This window comes from Strix aluco, chromosome Z (assembly GCF_031877795.1).
Source record: "Strix aluco isolate bStrAlu1 chromosome Z, bStrAlu1.hap1, whole genome shotgun sequence".
Lineage (NCBI taxonomy): Eukaryota > Metazoa > Chordata > Aves > Strigiformes > Strigidae > Strix > Strix aluco.
This window is the reverse complement of record NC_133971.1, coordinates 29,716,661-29,737,103: the sequence shown is the minus strand read 5'-3', so window position 1 is coordinate 29,737,103 and position 20,443 is coordinate 29,716,661. Positions and strand designations below refer to the sequence as shown.

General features: G+C 41.8%; 1 protein-coding gene across 1 annotated transcript; it reads right to left on the bottom strand.

Annotated features, from left to right (window-relative positions):
- Positions 1-4,856: 4,856 nt before the first annotated feature.
- KCNV2 (potassium voltage-gated channel modifier subfamily V member 2) lies at positions 4,857-15,565 on the bottom strand. Its single transcript, XM_074812777.1, has 2 exons — positions 13,949-15,565; positions 4,857-9,537 (listed from the first exon to the last, which is right to left on the bottom strand). Exons 1-2 carry the CDS (start codon positions 15,386-15,388, stop codon positions 9,262-9,264), a joined length of 1,716 nt encoding a protein of 571 aa, XP_074668878.1. The 5' UTR covers positions 15,389-15,565; the 3' UTR covers positions 4,857-9,261.
- Between the last annotated feature and the right edge of the window lie 4,878 nt (positions 15,566-20,443).

Genomic DNA, 20,443 nt, shown 5'->3' with positions numbered 1-20,443 from the left:
GATTTTAGACTTGTCAGAATGGACACAAGGTCATATGCACACATATATGCAGACCTCTCAGTACTTAAGGGTTTCTACATAAATGTTCTCACTGCTCCTGTGGTATGTCTAAAAAAATTCAAAATGGTACTAATCAAATATTAAAAGTAATTTTTTTCATTTCTTACATCTTTAAAACACACTAATGTAAATGTTCATTGCATTAATCAAGGCACATTTCCTTCTGACTTCTTGGAAGAAACATGTAGTGTCCATTAGATGGGTTGCATTATCAAGTTCAAGGTTGTTGTCAAAACCCATCCCTTTTGCCTCACTAGTGTGCAGCATTCCTCAGCTACTTTGTGAAAACACAAAAGTTCATTTACTCTAACCGTATTATTTCAACACTTTTCCCCTGTTTTCTGCTTGGGGTTTAAAGCTCTTGTGTGGCACTTTTTTTCACTGTTAATAGTCTTGTTATTTAAAGCCCCTTGCTGTGTTTTCTGTGTCTTGCTTTGAGACCCTGGACTTTTAGGATATATAACATTTTTCAAGTTCCATTAATGGTAGATACCATTGTACTAACCATCTAATAAAGAGAAACAGGCATTACTGAGAAGGGTTGCTGTTTAAGAAATATGAACCTATTCTCCACCTTTTATCCACATTGCAAATTTCAGCAGTACTAGCTTTCCTTGACATGATTTTTTCTTTTAAGTGTATGCAAAGGCCCTAAACCAGTTTGCTGTAGCATCCAAAGTAGCAAGTATCATTCACAAGCTGTACTAGGGGGAGGGACTGAGAGAAGAGAAAGCCACTGATGGCTGAAAAACTGGAAAATATGCCAGGTAACTCAATCTTAGTTTTCAGCAGTAATTCCTTACACGTGCCCAATTTAACATTATATATCTTTGTGATTTTCTCTTGCAATAGCCATGTATTTAAAGTTTTTTCAAGGGCCATACTAGTTGAAGTGAGTTTAGTCATCTTGTCATCTGCTGTCATGGAAAATGGTTTTGAGTGTTGAATTTTTATGCTCTTTTCAATCAGAATGTGTCTTACACTTACGTTTTACAAAATATAAGAATCTTACAGTTTCTCTAATTTGCTTCGTCTTCCCTACAGCTACCTCTGCCTGTCATTGCTATAGCCTGTCGATCTGTGCTAACTAGAGTGTGTCTACATGGATTATGTCTTTTATTAGAATAGTGGGACAGTCATAAGAAGCATACAGGAGGGAGCTGACAGGAGCTCTGGATATACAGGCATATATGAACAGGTGCTAGAAGCATGGAACTAAGAATTTATCGGAAGGTTTTTCTCTGTTTGTAAAACAGATGCAAACAAGATACTCATGGGACAAAAAAAAATACCAGGGGTTTTAATTTTAAAGATGCACTGATTTATAAGCATTCCTGATAAAACATTTTTTGTGGAAAAAGGTAATAAAGGAATATGAGAATTGGTTCAATATGTTACATTGGTTAAAGTTTCTGCTCCCAGTGGGTGGTTAGATGAAGATTGGATGCCCCAACATGACGTGTTGATAGCACCAGTTTTCATGACAGTCAAAATCATTCTTGTGATTGAAATGCTTTCAGAGGCTGTTTTACAAATCGGTTTCACCAGTTTTTCAACTGATGCATTTTTTTTCTGTTTTTTCTCTGTTTATCTGAAAAGGTAAAATATTTAGAGCCTGTTTCAAATTCCAAGTCTTTTGATAGTGGGCAGTGAAAGGAACAGGCAGTACCAATTTAAAGACATGTTTGAGAAATGTCTGAATGATTTATCTTCAAAAGAATTAAAAATTATTGAACTTTCAATTTAACATGTCAGATTTCATGGTATTTTATCAGCCAAGGCCCAGGCACAGTGAGCTACTGGGGTCTGCCTTCTAGAATCGGTGCTGCTCAGCAGCCTCCATGCAGCTCCAGTGATTTCCCTTTAAAATGTCCTCATCAATGACAGATGCCAAACATGATGTTGTAATTCCTATTTTACACAACAGCATGTGCAAGTTGGAGGACTTTTGCTTTCACAGATGATGATTCAACTTTGCACTCTGTAGGCATTTACCTCTTTAGTTTGCTGCTTGGGCGTTACAAAGTGCACGTTGGAACCAGCCCTTGAGATGAGCAGAGTTACTGTTGATCAGCCCCTCAGCTGATCTAATAAATGTGATCTTGGATCCTGCAGCTTGCCTGCTGCAATGTGAGTCAGTGGTGTTTTTTCATCTGTCCTTGAACAGAAGATGCCGTATCCCTCTCCTTACAGCAGCTCTGGCATTTGTCAGGCTATTCACTAAGCTGATTCAGTTCACAAACCAGTTAAGAGATTTGTGTGTGGTGGTGTTGAATTATTTTCTGTTAGTGAGCTGGTAAGATTCACTAAACAAAGAGGAATGTGTTTGTACACCAGAGCACAAGCTAAGCAGCAGCACTGCATGGTAAGACAGTGAGAAGTCTGACATTATCGAGGAGCAGACCTTCCCTTTGCAGGGGATCAAATTGATCTTTTAGGTTGGCTAAACTGCATGATCAAATTTGTGCTTCAGATTTGTGTATAAAATGGCACCATTCTCTCTTCAGTGCATGGAGATTTAGAAGAACATGTACTTCAGAAGAACATTGTACTTCATCGAAAAATACACCCAGAAAACCAGCATTATTTTTAAGGCCGTCATGCCTCAAAGGGGAATGACAATTGGTTGAGACCTGCGTTTTGATTGCTTATGTTAAATCTGGTCAATAAAAGCCTGGACAATACTTCCTATTGATCTAAACCAATCTATTCAACCTACAGTTAAGGTAACTTTATCTTGAACATTTATGTTCCCTGACTAATTTTCTGGTGTTAAGTGACGATACTTTTTTTTGCTTAAAGTGTTCTAGAAATATGCAGACTGAGTGTTAAACATACCCTGACATCATTCATATCTGCCTGGAATCACTTCTTCGTTTTTGTCATGACTTTTGGGGAACATTTTAGACGTTGGAGCCATCTTTTAGAAACAAAAGGAATGGGGAAATTAATCGCCAGTGTAATTAATGCAGAATTAGATTGAATATTCATTTAGTCCATAAGTGATGATAATACAGATTTTGCAGTCAGATTAAATTTTACGTTATTGTAAACACCCTTGCTGACATGACTGCAAGCTTTTGGTACACTCTGCCCGAAGAAGATGCAGCAGAGATAGCTAAAATAGCGGGTAGCAGGCACTAGATATTTTTCAGGAAAAGGGGAATCTGGCAGCCTGTAACCTCTGGGCGGCAGCAGTGAAGAATTTTCCGTGCAAGGGATTGTACTTTCCACAGGGAGACCGGGCTGCCTTGGCCTCATTCTTAGAGGGCGTTGCGCCCCCCATCACAGCCGGACGTGCTGTCGCAACCTGTGTGTAATTTCCTGAATTTTTCTGAATTTCTGGAACTTGTCAGTTTGTTGTTTTTTTTTTTTTTTTCCTGTTTGTTTACCCAAATGAAGTATTTGGATGTTAATATACTGGAAAGTCAGACCAGCCTGACCCTCAAGACTTGGCTGGAGCAGACTTGAGAAGCATGAAGTCCCTCCCTTTGATGTCAGTGTGGATCCGATTTATGCCAGGACTTGATCACAACGACTCGACCTCAGAGCCCAGCCTTTCTGTTGTGGGTGGGCTGTTGCACTCATCTGCAGTCCATGCCTTCGCCTCCATACATAGTTTTTGGTAAGGAAAAAAAAAGTGTCCTACTGAGTAAGGCTGTTCTTATATGGGTTTTGAAAAGTTCCTCTGCAGACAGACATTTTCAGTGGCAGTGCTAGCTGGTTTTAGCCATGTAGAGCTATGTTAGCTCTGCAGCTGAAGCAGGTTCTGCCTTCTCTTTGCCAGCTGGTAGTAGAAGTGCTTTTCAGGCAGTTTCCTCTGCCAGAACTGGCGAAGGGGATGATAGTGTTGCATGGGTACATGGTGGCCTGACAAACAGTTATTAGTAGTAGTGAAAGACTGACTTTAAGTATGGTACTTGTTTATCTGGTTATTAATAGAGGGAAAATGCTTTTGCTTATAAATGGAGGAAATCTGCTTCAGAAGTTAGAATGACAGTACGGAGTCATTTTATAGAGTAGAATTGCTCTGACAAGTTTTATTTAAAAATCTTGATAATCTCTATCTCAGAAGCTACCTGTAGAATGCTTTAATTTTTCTCAGCAAATTTCCATTAAATTACCTAAGTACATAAAAAGCTAGTACCTCTGACCTTTCCCTTTTTTAATCCAAGATAAAGAGCTGGATTACAGTCAAATGCCATGTAATTTCTCTACTACTGAATAAAGACATTAATAAAGGTTTTGTAAATATCAGATATACATGAATCAAATATTTTTACATAACATAAAACCATAATGTTCTAAACAGTTGAAGCTGTTTTTTAAGCCACGTGGCAATTTCTCCTTCCTAGGTTTATTGATAGCCATTATTTTTCTCCAAAAACTTTGATGTATGCCTAGTTTATAATCTTTAAAATTACACATATTTAAAGACTGAATATTACTATTTGCCTTAGAAGCATGGGAATAGCACCAGATGCCTATTAATCTGTGACTTACTGTAGCTACCCCTTTAAGTGCTATCTTTCTGAATGAGAAAAGCAAACAGCTGCTGAATTGCATTAAAAATGTTACGTTCTTCTAAGACAAGGATTTGTGCAAAAGTATATTCTAATTGGAATTCTTTCCACTGTTTCATGTAGGGAGACTCTAGATTTCTACCACCCCCACCCCTGGTTTTCTTTTTGTTTTTTCCTTTATTTTTCCTTTTTTCCTTCTTTTTTATTTTCTTCTTTTATTTTTTTCTTCCCCCCCCCCCCCCCCCCCTCCATTTTTCTAAAGTAATTCCCAGGCCTAAAATGAATAGAAGAAGCAACACTTAGTTGTCCTAAAATGAAGCCAGGCCATCCAGATAAACAGACTGTTTCTTTGCGTACCAGAGACACCATGTTTGCTAAATCTGTAGTGAAACATAATGATAGAACATTTTTTCCTTCTCGCTCTGGGGCTCATTGATATCTGCAATTAGTTAAAACAGAAGACTTTAGCATGGCCACATTCAGAGAGGTTTCTAATTTCTCAGTGGTTTGGAATCCTTTACCCTGTTTCCCCAAACCCTTACCTGTGCCAAAATTACATCTCATGAAACAAACCCTATCTACTTTAACTTTATTAGTATTGCCCATCTTCTTTGTGTTTAAGCATATTTTCCCTTGATGTGGTTATTCTGAAATCTTTTGATTGTTGAAGCCCCATGGCATTCAAGTAACTAAGACAATCATGTCTCTCGCATTGTTTTTAGATCTCATCATGTGTACGATTTGACTGTTTCATTTGAGTAAACGAGGGACAGTGATGATACCACCAAAAGTCTTAGTGGATGTGGCAAAATAAATCAACTGAGAGTCCTTCTCAGAAGGAACCATTGTGTCAACAAAGAAATGTTAATAGTGCTGCATCCTATTTCAAAACCAGCTGATACAGTTTTTGGCCAGCCTTCTGCAGGTTGTCAGAAGTGTGCTCTGTGGGAATATGAACTCTTTCCTTCCTCTGAGATGGGTAGAGGTCCTCTTTGTATGGTATGAGACTCAGACAGGCTCTTGCAGGGGGAGAGGACCTTGTGGGAGGACCTTGCTAGTAGCCATCCACAGAACATGCTGGTACTGGCAGAGCTTTGGGCATGCAGGACAGTGTCTGGCTGTATAGTGGTGCCTCAACTTTAGGCATACACTTTCCTATTGAAATGCACAGACCTATGCTTCTCACCCCTAAAATAAGATTAGTTAAGACACAAGGCAGAAAGCTGCATAATGTATTCCAGAGAAGCAAATGATGGGTCTTTAATTGAAAAAAAAAAAACCTAAACACTAACTTCCAGTTTGCTGGAAAATGCCCTACTCCACTAAGAACCCATTCACCTGCTGGATGCAACAGGGAATGTGAGCCAGATACTACAAAACAGAAAAACAGAAACTTTGTGTATTCTTCCGCTTAATATTTCATGTGGCAATTGCCAGAGGTCTGTCCTCCAGATTGCACAATTCTACCATATGTCTTGTGTTGGCTCTAACATTAGTCAGAGCTCTCTAAACTGAGCTAGGTCATGAATCAATCAAGGATCTAAACCTGCTCCCCCAGACTGTCACATCTGTGTGCTGAGTCAGTGCATAGAGGAATCAAAAAAGTGCCAAAGCTGCCATCAGTGAGATGGTGGGATGGGGTGGCAGAGGGATGAGGGGGCAAAGTGCATTAAGTGAGTGAGGCAGTCACTAGGTAAGCTGAGCTGCCCAAGGTGTGATGGCCTTGGTGTTCAGAGCACCCAGATGGGACTTGGTGGTACTGCTTTTAATGTCATCTTCTCCTGAGGGCACAAAAACTGATCTTCTCCATGTCAAGAAGTGTTTTGACCCATGGCCAGTAGCTTGTTGGGTAGTCTGAGTAAGAGTTTTACTTTTGGCTGGCTGCAGTGTGCAGGAACTGATTCTGGAGTCCTTCTGGACTAAATCCTTCAACCAAAGATTTCTTGAACCAGAGGACAGTGAGTGAGTGGGAGAATTTTAGTGCTTGGTCAGGGTACTTTCACAGCTCTTTATTGAAGCAGGGCCTGTGACCCACACCTTTCCACCCAGCCAAGTGCTGCAAACATCAAGCTGTACAGTCTTACTTTTACTATCACCCAGTGGGTCAATATTTACTCAGTGCAAAGTGGAGCAGCTTCAGCTAGAGGGGTGGGAGACGCCCACTCCAAGCTGTTAGAGAAGTAGTATGGGGCTTGTGTATTAAAATCTTGTTGGACAGATAAGAAAGCACTCACTGAGGACATTCGATTTTGACTCTTGATTAACAGAAAACAGTCCTTTTTCTCCTGCCCATGTTTTATGTGGAAAGCCTATTCCCTTATATGTCTTGAAGAACATCTACTTGAATGATGGTGAGGTGAGGCAAGTGAGGTGGAAAATGAGGCTGGTGGTTTGTACCAAGTCTGAGACTATGAGGAAGTCCCGCCTCAGCAGAGTAAGTGCTCAGGCTCTGGATTTCTCTAGGTGGTAAGAAGCTGCTGAGCTTGCCATGCAAGCCTGGGCATCTGCATCACATCTGCATGGTAAGTGCAAGTACTGATTCCCTCAGACAAGGAAATTAATTTAGGGTCTCCCATATCTTGGAAAGTTGGCTAATCACCAATATTGATGTCCTTTTAATGGATCTAACCCAAGCTGCATGTTGAAAAGAAAGCCCAGTTGTGTTTTTGCATGCTTGTAACCTGCCACCTCACTGAACTGTAATGGAGCTCTAAGAGAGAAGCTTCCTGTGGTTTCAGGAAGGTCCTCATCCTGTTGCTGTGCAGAAGGACCATGCAAATTTGTGCCATCCCTAGAGCCAAAGTAAAGCAGCTATTCTTCTCAGTGAGTGCCAGGATTGTGTCTGCTGCATTGTGTGCAGTCCAGAACAGTAAACATCTATCACATTCATCTCCCAGGACTCAGCTGTGCCTTAAAGACATGGTTGAGCTTTTAACAGAGCTGATCAGCACACAATGTGCTGACTGTCATTCCTAAAGAACAAAATGACAGATGGGCCTATGATACGTTTGTCTGGAGGTAGAGAATGAGAAGAGCAACTTGGTTACTAATTACCTTCTCACCATTGAAAGGAGAAATGTCCCTACGCTTGACACAATTTGCATGGATGTGGCAAAATTAATGAACTTTTTCACCCTCAGCTGTCCCAAGAGTGAGCTTCACATCATTGTCTCAAGTGTGGCTCTGAGATTTGAATGCGGCCATTTGTATTCAGCAGAGTAGCACAGACACAACGTGAGAGTTCAAGAATTTTAAAATGCACCTCTACTATTAGGCTGGTTTGCAGCGAGAGTGCTGCTGAATAACAGCCATGGGCCCTATCAGTGACTGTTACTATTGTTTCTTTTTTTTAAATGTTTTTGTATCTAGGTACCGATAAAGTAACTATTTTTTCAGATCTGTTTTTCAGGTTACTATTTCTAAACTGGTATGACTGCTCTTACCTGAAAAGAATACTTCTGATATGCTGTGAACTAATTCATGAAACTCTGATTTCATTTAATTGCCGTTGTTGTGGTTGTTATTTGTTTCATAGGTTTTGGGGTGAGTTTCTGATGCATGAAAAATTGCATCCAGCTGTGCAAAAAGGCTTGGTAATCTTAGGAAGCAAGGTACTACTGGGAGTGAGCTAAGGTGTCAGAATTGTGTCCTTAATGACTGTATGTACCAAAGTATCTTGATGCTAAATTAAATTTAAAATTGGTTACAGATAAGTGTTGATAAGATCCTTTGTATGAAAAGTCTTTATGAGGTATTATCCATTACATGTTTCATTTGATAATTTTTTTAAAATGCTGCTTTAACACTTATGTCCCATGACAGGCCTATTATTCTAACAATTCAATAAGTAGATACATTAAATCCTGTGAAATAAATTTAGTTTATCACTTAATCCTATATCTAAAGAAGGTTTTGGTTTGGAAATGTTTTCAAAATTGATCAATGACATTTATCAACTTAGACTCCAGACTTCTTCACTAGTTCTTGGCATAGTGAAAGATTAATGTGGAGGTGGTGGTGGTGAGGAATACTAAAAGCAGTGTGTTGCTTGCCTAGGTATGAAAATGGGAATCATGTGCAGGACTGCATTTGAAAAATAAATTGAAACAATGAAGCATAGCTATCTGACAGTGGAAATAACAGATGAAATCTTAAGCAGTATAAATGCAGGTAACCACTTCAGGCTGTTTTCCTGGTTTTGAAAGCTGGTGCAAAACCAATTTCAGCAATGCAGTCAGTATATTGGGCATTCTATTTGTTTAATTTTTGAGACTGCCTTGACAACAGTGTGGTGGCTGACCCTTAATGGCAGCAATTTGTTTTCTTTTAGTTTGATTATGATGGGTCTTTATTGTGGGTCTAATCAGTAGCAGGGCATTACATCTTCATGTGGGTCTAATTCAGAATTTCTGGGTGGTTAATCTGAAGAATGTGATTCAAGATAGTTGATGAGCACATAAAAGTGCTGCTCACAGCCTACCAAAGCCCCCCCCAAAATCTGTTGCTGTAATCTGAACCTTTTTTCTTTTCAAAGCAACTCCCTTCAAAACTGATTTCATCATCTACTTTTGTTACTTTTGGCCTTTTCACTTTATCTTCAGTTAGCTTGGCTGATCTGTTTTTCTTCTTTCTCCTTCAGCTTCTCTGTTCCCTCCCAATATCCAAAGCACAAACTGTATCAGTGCTGTGACAAAGGGTGGGTTGCACCTTCTCCACAGCATTCAGATATTTTCTTCATGGCCCTCCGTGTGAAGTCCACCTTCCCCCTTTCTTTCTTGAGAGCTGTGTACTCATAGGCCTTCAGCTTGCTGTAATAGTCTGAGAATTTGTTGTAGAGAATGGAGATGGGCATGCCATTCAGAATTATTCCAAACGCAATGCAAAGAAAAGCAAACAGGCGGCCAAGGTGAGTTTCTGGATACATGTCTCCGTATCCCACTGTAGAGATGCTGACCTATAGGCAAACCAACATTCAGCTTATTAGCTGAGAAGAAACATGCAAACAGATATGTTCAGGGATCAGGGACAATTTTAAAGGTGGTGTTTTTGCACTTGGCATCATATATCTGATGCCTTTTTTTCTGTACCCTCCATTTTATGCAAAAATCCCTAATTAAAAAAAAATTCCTCTCATGCAGTAAAGAAAGACAACAGTGCAGTTTGACACCATTCAGGAGAGTTTTTAAAAGCTTTGTCCTTCAGAAGAGATTTCCAAACAATTTTCACACCAGCCTGTCCAGCAGGCTGTAGTGAGCGGATAGAAATGAATCCCTGACCACACAAATCCAGCGCTAACTGTAGCCCGGCTCCCTCATCGTGTCACTTGGAACAGATGCCCTATGTCTAAATCCAGTGTGCTTATAAAGCCCAGTATTTTGGGACTTATTCTGTGGGCTGCATTTTGAGTACTACCTTTGTTTACCATATATATTTTAGGAACTAATGAAAAACACATGAAAAGCTTCAGCTAATTGTGAAATATATTTTTATAATGTTGCACTATAGGAGGAAGTGACCCAGGGTTTGAAGTTTCTAGATAAAATCCGCTTTAATGGTTACATACCTACAAGGAGCTCTGGAAAAAACACAGATCTTTCTCTGTTGCCTGAAAGTTTTTGCTCACAGTCTATGCTCACAACATCTATATTTATAGTGCTAAATTGTTTGATCTTCTTGCTCAGCTGTATGTCAGAGATTACAAAAGTAAGGTCTATGTGTGCCTTCAGTAGGGAATATTCCTGTTTGTTTTAGCTGACAGGTACACAGGTGGGAAATTTTTGCTGAATACCCTTTGAAGAAGAGTTTGGGGGTTGGTTAAACTGTTCTGGATTTTTTTTTGTGGGAGTGATAGTATTTAGTATATTCGCTTTATATGAATAGGTATATTTTGCCACCACTGTCTACATAGTTTCACAGACGTTTTTATTCTCAGCCATCAGCACTTCTTCTTTTTAGCCTATGAATGTATTAAGGAACTGTGTTTTATGTGGACCTGGTATTATATCAAGTACTGCAACATTTTTTTTGTAAAACTGAGTTTCAAAAATTCATGTATGTTTGCTTGTGGGGATGTTACATATGAATGTTGTACTCCCAAACAGTGAGCATAAATCCTAATTTATATACTTGCACTGCACATATCTTGATTTTTTATAATTTTTGTATTTAGTAAATATAACTTATTTTTGTCTGGCAGGTAAAACTTGCAGGCTTCTGCCTTCTGGCACTTCCTAGTCTGTGCAAGGGGTCTTTTTCAGCCAATTAATTTTAGTTAATTTTTTTCACAGTATCTCAACACACTGTGTGTATCTATGAAATAGTAATCTAAAACTTTGTCAGAAATAAACCACAGGCAGTAGGACTTTCAATGTAATGCCCTTGTGGCTTTAGCACTGAAATAAGTCTTTGGAAGGTCACAGGGTGCAACCTGCCATCCCCTAACATGCTAAATAAAATGTTATTTCAAATGAAGAAAGCATTAGGGTACATGAGACAGCACTGCATAAGCACGTTTGTAGGATGCACCTGGTGTTTCCTGTGGAATAAAAAGGATTAGCCACTTGGTTTAGTGGAAATTAAGTCACTGGATTTGAATGATAATACAGGATAAATATCTCTAAAAATAAATACTGAGATGAAGGCAAGATGTTTATCTCTACCAGCCAGGACAAAACCATTATCCTGTGATAAGGTTCTGTTCCACTGGCATAGTCTTTTACATTGCCTGTTACAGTTTGGGAGCGATACTTTTGTGTGTGTGAGACTGTGAATGCTGTTGGATTTTAAGGAAATCTGAGTGATTCAGATATCTTAATTTTCACTCTTAAAAAATGAATAGACTTTTAAAAGAGTTTTGTGCCTTGGAATAGCAATATGTATGCTACAGCTTCTCTTTTGGAGACACTTGCTCAACTAAATAGGCCTTTTTCATGTACTCATAGTCATATAGGTTTCTTAGCAGTATCTAAATGATTATGGTGTCACCAGCTTGCAAAAATGAGCTCTAAAGATTTTACATATATCCTGCACATTCAGAAAACAGAATATAAGGGTAATGTCCTTATTCTAGTAATGTATGAAGCCTGAATTTTTTGTTAATCTGTGTATACCACTTAAAGATTACCTGTGAAGGTCATGTTACAGGACCCTTTCCTTTATTCGCTGATTTTTTCCTCCTTCCCATGTCCCAGCTTAGAGGATATATGGAGGTACATACATAAATATCTATGTGTGTCTGTAGGGCCTGTTTTTCTGCCATGCACTGAATCACTACAAACATATGTGTGGGAAAACACCACATCTCATCAGCTATCACTGAACTAGAAGTGCAGGCCATGGGCTCCCAGGGCTGCTGTCCAGGAGAAATAACCTTGGATGGGTTGGGGTTGCTGTCCTGTGGGCCCCATATGCAGCTGGGTGCATTCAGTGCCTATGCTGATCAACCAGCGTGAGATCTCCCGATTCCTTTCCAGTCCATTTGCATGGGCTTCCTTCCTTGGGGAAGCTACTGGGACATAGCCAACCCTATAGCCAGGACCAGGAGTCAGAAGTGTTCCCGGGGCCTTACCATAAAAACGGATTATGGAGGCCAGCATCAGCTGCTGCAAAACGGAATGTACTTGATGCCAGATTAGAACAAGCCTTAGAGTTATGGGCAGCCAAGGTATGGGCCCTTTCCCTTCTCTCAACATCTGCAACATCTAGCTACCCTCTGATTTGGTCCAAGCTGCTATAGATACATACAACTTCTGCAGCATAACAGAGCTGTTGTTTTCTGGCTCTGAAATGCTGCAGGCAGCAGCACAGGCAGGGATCAACTTCCCCCTCTCCCCAAAGCCCTTGATAAAATCACCCTTCCCCCTGCCAAAACATTGCTGTAAAAATGATAACTCTGAAACTGCCATACTTGCACATGAAGATTACCTGTTAGGCATTTACTTATAGCTTGCACCTCCCTCTCCATTGATGTTAGTCTTGATAAACCCAGAAGAGTTTCTTTTGTCTTCACAGCTCACCTTGAAGGATATAACTATAAGTTTGATCTCACAACAGTTTGAGAAGTATTGGTTAGCATCCTGTAAGTGAATGTATGTCCAACCTCGTGTGTTAATATAATTCAAGTCTGGAGTTGAATGGCTTCCCGAACCCTTTAGATGTGAATTCTGAGTTTGGGTTGATGTGATATTTCTATCAGGACATTGCCTGAGCCAGAAGGCATTTAAGCAAGGTGGAGGACTTTAAACTCTGGCAACATTGTATTCCCAGCTAAATCTTCATGCCCCTCAAAGATATGAACACAACATCCTGGAAAATGCTGCCTCAAAAACATCCCTCCACATAACACAGTATAGTACAGGTCAGTGATAGTTCAGACCTCTCAAGGAGACAAGCCCAAATGCCTTAGAGCACTAATCCAGTGGCAGTCTCTAGAAACTAGGTCATTCTCTTCATTTCTGAGGCTTGTCAGCTGAAACTCAGCCAGTTACCCTCACTCCAAGTGCTTGGGATGGGACTAAAATCACACTCTTTCTGGCAGAGGTTGCAAAAAAAGATTCAAGGTGACATGAACCAGCTCCCAGTACTGACTGATGTGGGATTCAAACCAGTGACCTAGATGTAGAAGGCAGTTTATCCCCTTATCAACCCCTTGAGCCATTCTACTTTTTGTATTTATTCCTCTGCAAGTCTGTCACAGTATAAATAACTGCCAATGTTTTGTGTGTGTGTGCAAACATGGCGCCTTAGATGTGCCACCTAAGAGGCACATTTTTTTGTGATTTTACACAATCTCTTGTGTAAAACAACTGTTCATCCTAATTCATTTTTAATGGCCAGAGCTCTGGGACAGCTTCAGCTTTGCAGGTTTTAGTGACCAGACTATAGTTAATAAACTATGTTTTATCATCTTGCAGTTGTATGATGAGTCACAGTAGATCTGCAAAAAGAACAAAAATGAAAATCCTGTGTCCACCTGCAACCAGCTAGTCTGATGAAAGCTGTGGGGTTTTTGACTGGTTTTTTTTTTTTTTTTTTTTGGCAACACTGATAATGGGATTAGATGGGGAAATGTTTTTCCTTCCTGTCTTTTTGCCCACTTCTTCTTTAAAAGTGCAAGTACTATCTGCATTTGGTTGGATGGAAATTTCAGCACTGCCTGATTAAGCCTTGATTCAAGCTTACAACAGAGGTGAATGAGAGTGTGTGTGTGTGCGTGAGTGAGTGCATATGTCCTGTAAGCTCAGGATTCAGAGCAGATGTTCACTGATCTGAGCCTGCTATTTTCAAGACTGTCAGCAATTCTAGTAAGGAAGGGGAGGGGAGGGAGGGTCTATGGCTACTCAGTAAGGTGAGACGTGTTTACTTACGGCAGCCCACCACCAAGCATGGGGGATGCTGGTGAAGTTGGTACTGGAGACATCGTGCTCCACTGTGTAGACCATGGCAGAGAAGGCGAAGATGCCCATGGCAATGAAGAGCAAAAGGCAGCCCACCTGCTGGTAGCATTGGCGCAACGTAAAGCCGAAGGCACGCAGCCCAGTGGAATGGCGGGCCAGCTTGAGTATGCGGAAGATGCGCATGAGGCGCATGATGCGAAGCACTTGTCCCACCTTGCCCACTCGTCCCACCTTCTCGATATCATGTTCGTGCTGAGAGCCCCGACCTCGGGGCTGGTCGTCATCAGCAAAGCATTCGAGCAGCAGCTGCAGGTAGAGGGGCAGGATGGCAATGAGGTCTACTGCATTGAGGACGCTGCTGGCAAAGCGGCGCAGATCTGGGGTAGAGACCAAGCGCAGCAGGTACTCCAGTGTGAAGAATGCGATGCACAGGGTCTCAAGGTGCTCCAAGACAGGTCGGCTCTCCCCACTCTTCCGGTCTACCTGCTGCATCTCCTCCACTGTATTGAGTGCCAGGGCCACCACGGAGATGAGCACAAAGAAGCTGGAGGCAACTGCCATCACCTTGGCAGTGACAGAGGAGAAGGGCTTCTCCATAAGGTTCCAGAGGCGCCAGCGCTGGGGACCATAGTAGCGCATGTGGTGGAAGAGCTGCTCATTCTCCTGAGCCTCTGCCTGGGAGCGCAGCTCACGCTGGACCTTCAGCTGCTCGCTCAGCTCGTCACGGCGCTCCTCAAAGCAGATGCGGCAACAGCGAGGGGTGTATTTAAGCCGCACACCCCAGTAGCTCAACTCCTCCAAGAAGCTACGGGGGCACAGCTCGTCCCGCACACGCAGCACCCCTGAGGCATAGAAGTTGTACACCAGCTGGAAGACAGCCGGGTCCCTGTCAAAGAAATACTCATCTACCTGGGCAGTGTAGTCATCACACAGGCCCAGCTGGCAGCGACGGTCAGTGGAGGTAGCCAGGCGGCCCAGGCGGGTCTTGGGATAGATGGCCACTGCCTGATAGGTGAGGCGGTAGCTTTGGCCGCCGACGTTGATGTTCAGCACGGATGAAGTGGAAGCTGTGGTCGGGGCTCCAGAGGAAAAGGCAGGGGAGCAAGGAATGGATGATGAGGGCTTGTTTTCTCCCTCAAATGGGTCTCCACTTGGCCATTTTCCTTGTTCTTTCTCTTCCTCTTCCTCATCTTCATCATCCACATAATAGTTGTAATTCCCCTCAGGTCCCAGGAGCAGTAGAGGCTGGGAGTTCAATGGAGCGGTAGCAGAAAAGTCACTCTGTTTGTCTACATGCATGCCTTCATTATCCTTCCCCTTGTCAGGCTGCTGGAGGACATTTGGTGTTTCTGTCTCTTTGTCTTTATGTTTTAGGAAAGGAAACTGTCGCTGCATGTTAAACTGCAACATACTATTTTTCCTTACTCCTCTCCCCTCTTTGCATTCACCTAATCAAGGAATTAACAGCAGTCCTTTCCAACACTACAAAGTCTGACAATCCTGTTTTCTCCTCTCTTTATCTCAGTAGTATCATGCACAATAGCGATTCTGCATTTTTCTCCCTGCCAGCCACCACTCCTGTGGTTGTGAAAGCTCCGTGTGGGATATAGACACATGAAGACTGCTGGTTGACTGTTTTAATCTTGCTGACAGGGAAGATCTGAGTGCTTAGAGAAGGGGATTTAGGGGCTATTATCCTGTTCCAGCCTCAGGTCCCTCAGGCTGTGACGTGAATGATTATGGATCCATAAATCTATGAAAAAATCTGTAGGGGAAAAAAATTTTTATTGCTAATAAAAAAATCTACATTTTCCTAATTCAAAGATACATGGATTAAGAATAATCTCAAAATGAAAATGTATGAGGGGCAGAGGGGACAAGAGAGAGGGGGAGAGAGAGAGAACATTACAGATTTTTTTCATCTACGTGAGTATAGCATGTCTTGGTTTTCATTAGTGAAAATAATGAATAATTTATACACAGATAATTGGTAGGAATTCACTACAGGAGCTCTTAAAATGTTCGAGCAAATAAAAATTGTACCTTTTTATTCCCAGTTAGAATACCTCTATCTGGTTAACGGCTGAGGAAAGTAGCAGTCTGTGCCTGAAGCTTTGGCTGTGCTCTAGAAGCACAGGTCTCATGCTTCTCTGGACACAGTGGAAGTGAAGGGCAGGGCTGTGAAGGGGTTTCCAGCATGCTACTTAGCTTCAAACTCTTCATTAACTGCTGAGAAACAGAATAAAGCCACTCTTGTTTCTCTTGCAGGGCATGTTTAATAGCATAAAGCCACACAAGGCACCTAGCAGGACAGGAGAGATGTTTTCTCTTTGTTTTGATGGAGGTTTCATCCTCAGCTTTGGTTGAGGTGGTGCAAGCATCTCCAGTAACAATGAGCATCCTGAAAGCCGGCTTACTTCCCTTTGTCACTGGGAACACTTCATCTGAGCTAGAGCTCCTGTAAAGCAGAGGATACACACAATAAAGGGATGGCTCCTTTGGCATGCTCTTAGTCCCTGAGTTACAGCTTCTTAACACCAGCTTGTTATTCCACCTGTATCCAGGCTGGTGCAGGAAGGAACAAGGCACTAGAAAAGTGCTAGCTTTGGCAACGCTTTTGCTGGTCTGGAGGACTTTACATCTGCAATCCTGTAGCATGCCTTCCACTTGCAGCTCCCTACCCCTTCAGACAAGCTGTTCGGGCAGTGTATCCCAGATCCTCTGCAGCAGTATTTTTCCTTTTTTGTCCTCAACAAAGGAAATGTTCTTCTATCATTAATCTCATGGTCTTGCATCTGCAGACCCCAATACTTTTGTTTTGGTGGTGTCCCATGTGAAGCGATTGCCATTGTTATGAGAATAACCCTTCTTTTTCCTTTTTTTCCCTATCCCCAGCTTTTATATTTACTAGGTCTTGACAAACAGGATGACATCATAGCTGAGCATTTTGCAATATTTTTTTTCTCAGGCTGCATCCTAATGGGTGTGTCACATTGAATAGCTCAAAGTTTCTTCAGGTCACACTGTGACCAGGCCTGGATTATTGGCAATAGGTATCTAGCTGTGCTTGAAAGTGGTTTGCTTCATGAATTTGTCTCCACTGCCCATTCTCTTTCTTGATGCAAAAAAGGCAAGGCCCCTATTAATAAGGATTATCTGTGCCTTACTACAGATATCAATCTGCTTTGAAGTTTACTTTGAACATCAAACCATGCCATGGTGAGTCCTTTGTTAGCAACCTTAATGCAAATTAATGTCCAAGGCTGTTTCTTTCTTCTAAGCAAACTAATTCAGACATAATAAAAAAAGTCTGCAATGCCATCATTTTACTAAAAATTCTTGAATGTTTCTTAATCAAGAGTCAGGCTAGACTATAACCATATTCCTCTTGTCAGCCTCCACTGTAGCATTTCATTTTGCTTTTTGTCAGGCTCCCTGGTCTCACTTTTGAGGAATATCCAGTAAGGCATATTGCTCACTACTCAGAAGATCATTTCTCATACCATACTGCAGTAACAAGAGCTTCTACAGGGTGAAGTTCATGACTGTCAGATGCCAGCACCTCATGCACCTGGACTAAGGTCTTGGACATCACTACTAAGCAAAGCAAGAAAGATCGTTAGCTTCACTTCTCCTCAAACTAATCTCTTTGACCCAGATATTCTCGGGAACATAACTCTTAGGCACCTGGTATACTCTGCTCAAACTTGCCTCTAACTGACAAAACAGGTAAAATAAAATTGCTTTATTTATGTTCTTCATTGTGAGACTTGGTTCTGTGCTGCTAGACTCTCAACCTAGATAGATAAGAAAATGAAATGACCAGAAAATACTTTCCCCACTGCCTTTTTTTTTTTTCCTTAGCTACCTTATTAAGTGTGCTGCTTATCTTCATAAATGTCTTTAATAAGAATTGCATAACATCTTGTATGGGTAAGAGCAGATTTCAGGCTGCTGAAGGAGCTAGTTAGTAAGGTCCCCTCGGAATCTGCTTTTGAAGGTATTGGGGTCCATGAATGTTCACTTTTAAGAGCCATCTCTTAAGAGTACAGGAGCAGGCAATTCCAAAGTGTCAGAAGTCAAGCAAGTGGGGCAGAAGGCCATATTGGCTGAGCAGGGACTTCCTCTAGAACTCAGGCAGAAAATGAAAATGTATGGATATTGGAAGCAAGGACAGGTGACATGAGAGGACAACAGAGATGTTGTTCACCGCTGTATGGAGAAAATTCGTGTGGCCAAAGCTCGGTTAGAGTTCAAGATGGCTAGCACTGTGAAGGACAATAAAAAGGGCTTTTTAAAATTCGTTAACAGCAAAAGGAGGATCAGAGATAACATTGGTCCATTACTTGATGAGGTCGGTCACCTCACAAATAGGTACGTAGAAAAAGCAGAGAATTTTAATGCCTTCTTTGACTCTGTTTTCAACATTGATGATGGGCCCTGGGATCCCTGGAGCCCTGTGTTGGAAGATCATCACTGGGGAGTGATAAACTGCCAGCTGACCCTGAACTTGTTCAAGGCTTGCTGTTCCAGATGAATGCACGTAAGTCTATGGAGCCTGATGGAATTCATCTCAGGGTGCTGAAAGAGCTAGCTGATGCTATTGTGGGAACTCTTTCCATTATTTTCCAATGGTCTTGGAAGTCTGGAGAGGTCCCAGTTGACTGGAAGCTGGCAAATGTCCCAATTTTCAAGAAGGGGAAGAAGGAAGGCCCTGGTAATTACAGACCTGTCAGTCTCATTTCAGTGCCTGTTAAAATTATGGAGAAGGTTATTCTGGGAGTTACTGAAAAACACTTGAGACACCATGCAGTCACTGGTCACAGCCAGCATGGGTTCATGAGGGGAAAGTCCTGCTTAACCAAATTAATTTCCTTTTATGACAAGGTCACCCATCTAGTTGACTGAAGAAAGCCAGTAGATGTGGGGATTTTTTATTTTAGCAAAGCTTTTGATACTGTCTCCCACAGTATCTTTCTGGACAAAATGTCCAGCACACAGCTAGACAAGTCCATAATATATTGGGTGAGCAACTGGCTGATGGGTCAAGCTCAAAGAATTTTAGTAAATGGGGTTACATGAGCCTGGGGGCCAATCACCAGTGAGGTTTTCCAGGACTCGATTCTAGGGTCAGTGCTCTTTAATGTTTTTATAAATGATCTGGACACAGGAATCAAATGTATGTTAAGTAAGTTTGCTGATGATGCGAAACTAGGGAGAGCTGTGGAATCCCTCAAGGGTAGAGAAGCCTTACAGAGAAATCTGAATAGACCAGAAATCTGGGCAGTCACCAACCATGTGAAATTTAACAAAAGCAAGTTCAGGATTTTCCTGGGATGGATTAATCCTGGTTGTATGTACAAACTTGGGGACAAGAGGCTGGAGAGCAGCCCCATGGAAACAGATCTGGGCTTTAGGTTGATGGCAAGTTGAATATGAGTCAGCAGTGTGCCCTGGCAGCCAAAAGGGCCAACGGTGTCCTGGGGTGCATTAAGCACAGCATAGCCAGCTGGTCAAGGGAGGTGACTGTCCCCCTCTACACTGCACTGGTGAGGCCCAGCCTCAAGTACTGCATTCAGTTGTGGGTGCCTCAATATAAGAAGGACATCAAACTGTTAGAGTGTGTCCAGAGGAGGGTAACCAAGATGGTGAAAGACCTCAAAGGCAAGACTTATAAGGAGTGGATGAGGTCACTTGTTTTGCTCAGCTTGGAGAAGGCTGAGGGGTGACTTCATCTTAGTCTACAAGTTCCTCAAGGGGGGCAGTGGAGGGAGAGGTGTTGCTCTCCTCTCTCTGGTGGCCAGCAATAGGACACAAGGAAATGGAATGAAGCTGCATCAGGTGGAGTTCAGAGTGGACATCAGGAAAAGGTTCTTCACTGAGAGGGTGATTGGTCACTGAAACAGGTTCCCCAGGGAAGTCGTCACAGCAGCAAGCCTGTCAGAGTTCAAGGATCATCTGGACAATGCTCTTAGTCATATAGTTTAGTTTTAGGTAGTCCTGAGAGAGCAGAGAGTTGGACTCAATGATCTTTATGGGCTCCTTCTAACTTGAGATATTCTATGATTCTATGGGTAGAATAAGAAACATGAAAACCTGGCAGTCAGTAACAGTGGAGAATGCTGTCCAGTCAATCAGACAGTGCTCTGGATACCGGCTTCCTGAGAACCGTATTTTCACAAGAGAAAACTGTAGTTAAAATGGAAGAGGGTTATGAGAAGATGAGTCTTTGCAAGTCTTCATCTTAAGGAGCGCTGCCTTTTCCCAGGATAGGGGACCATATAACTGCAATGCTTTTTCACTGAGCAAATCAGCCTCAGAGTTGAGTTTGCTTGTTTTGTTTTGGTTAAAAAAATGAGAGCTTTTTAATTAAAACTACCTTAAAGAATTTATATGGCTCTGTAAGGCCTCAGGGGATTAGTTCCCACCTCACTAGAGGAACTGTTCATAGATTAGTAGTTTTTT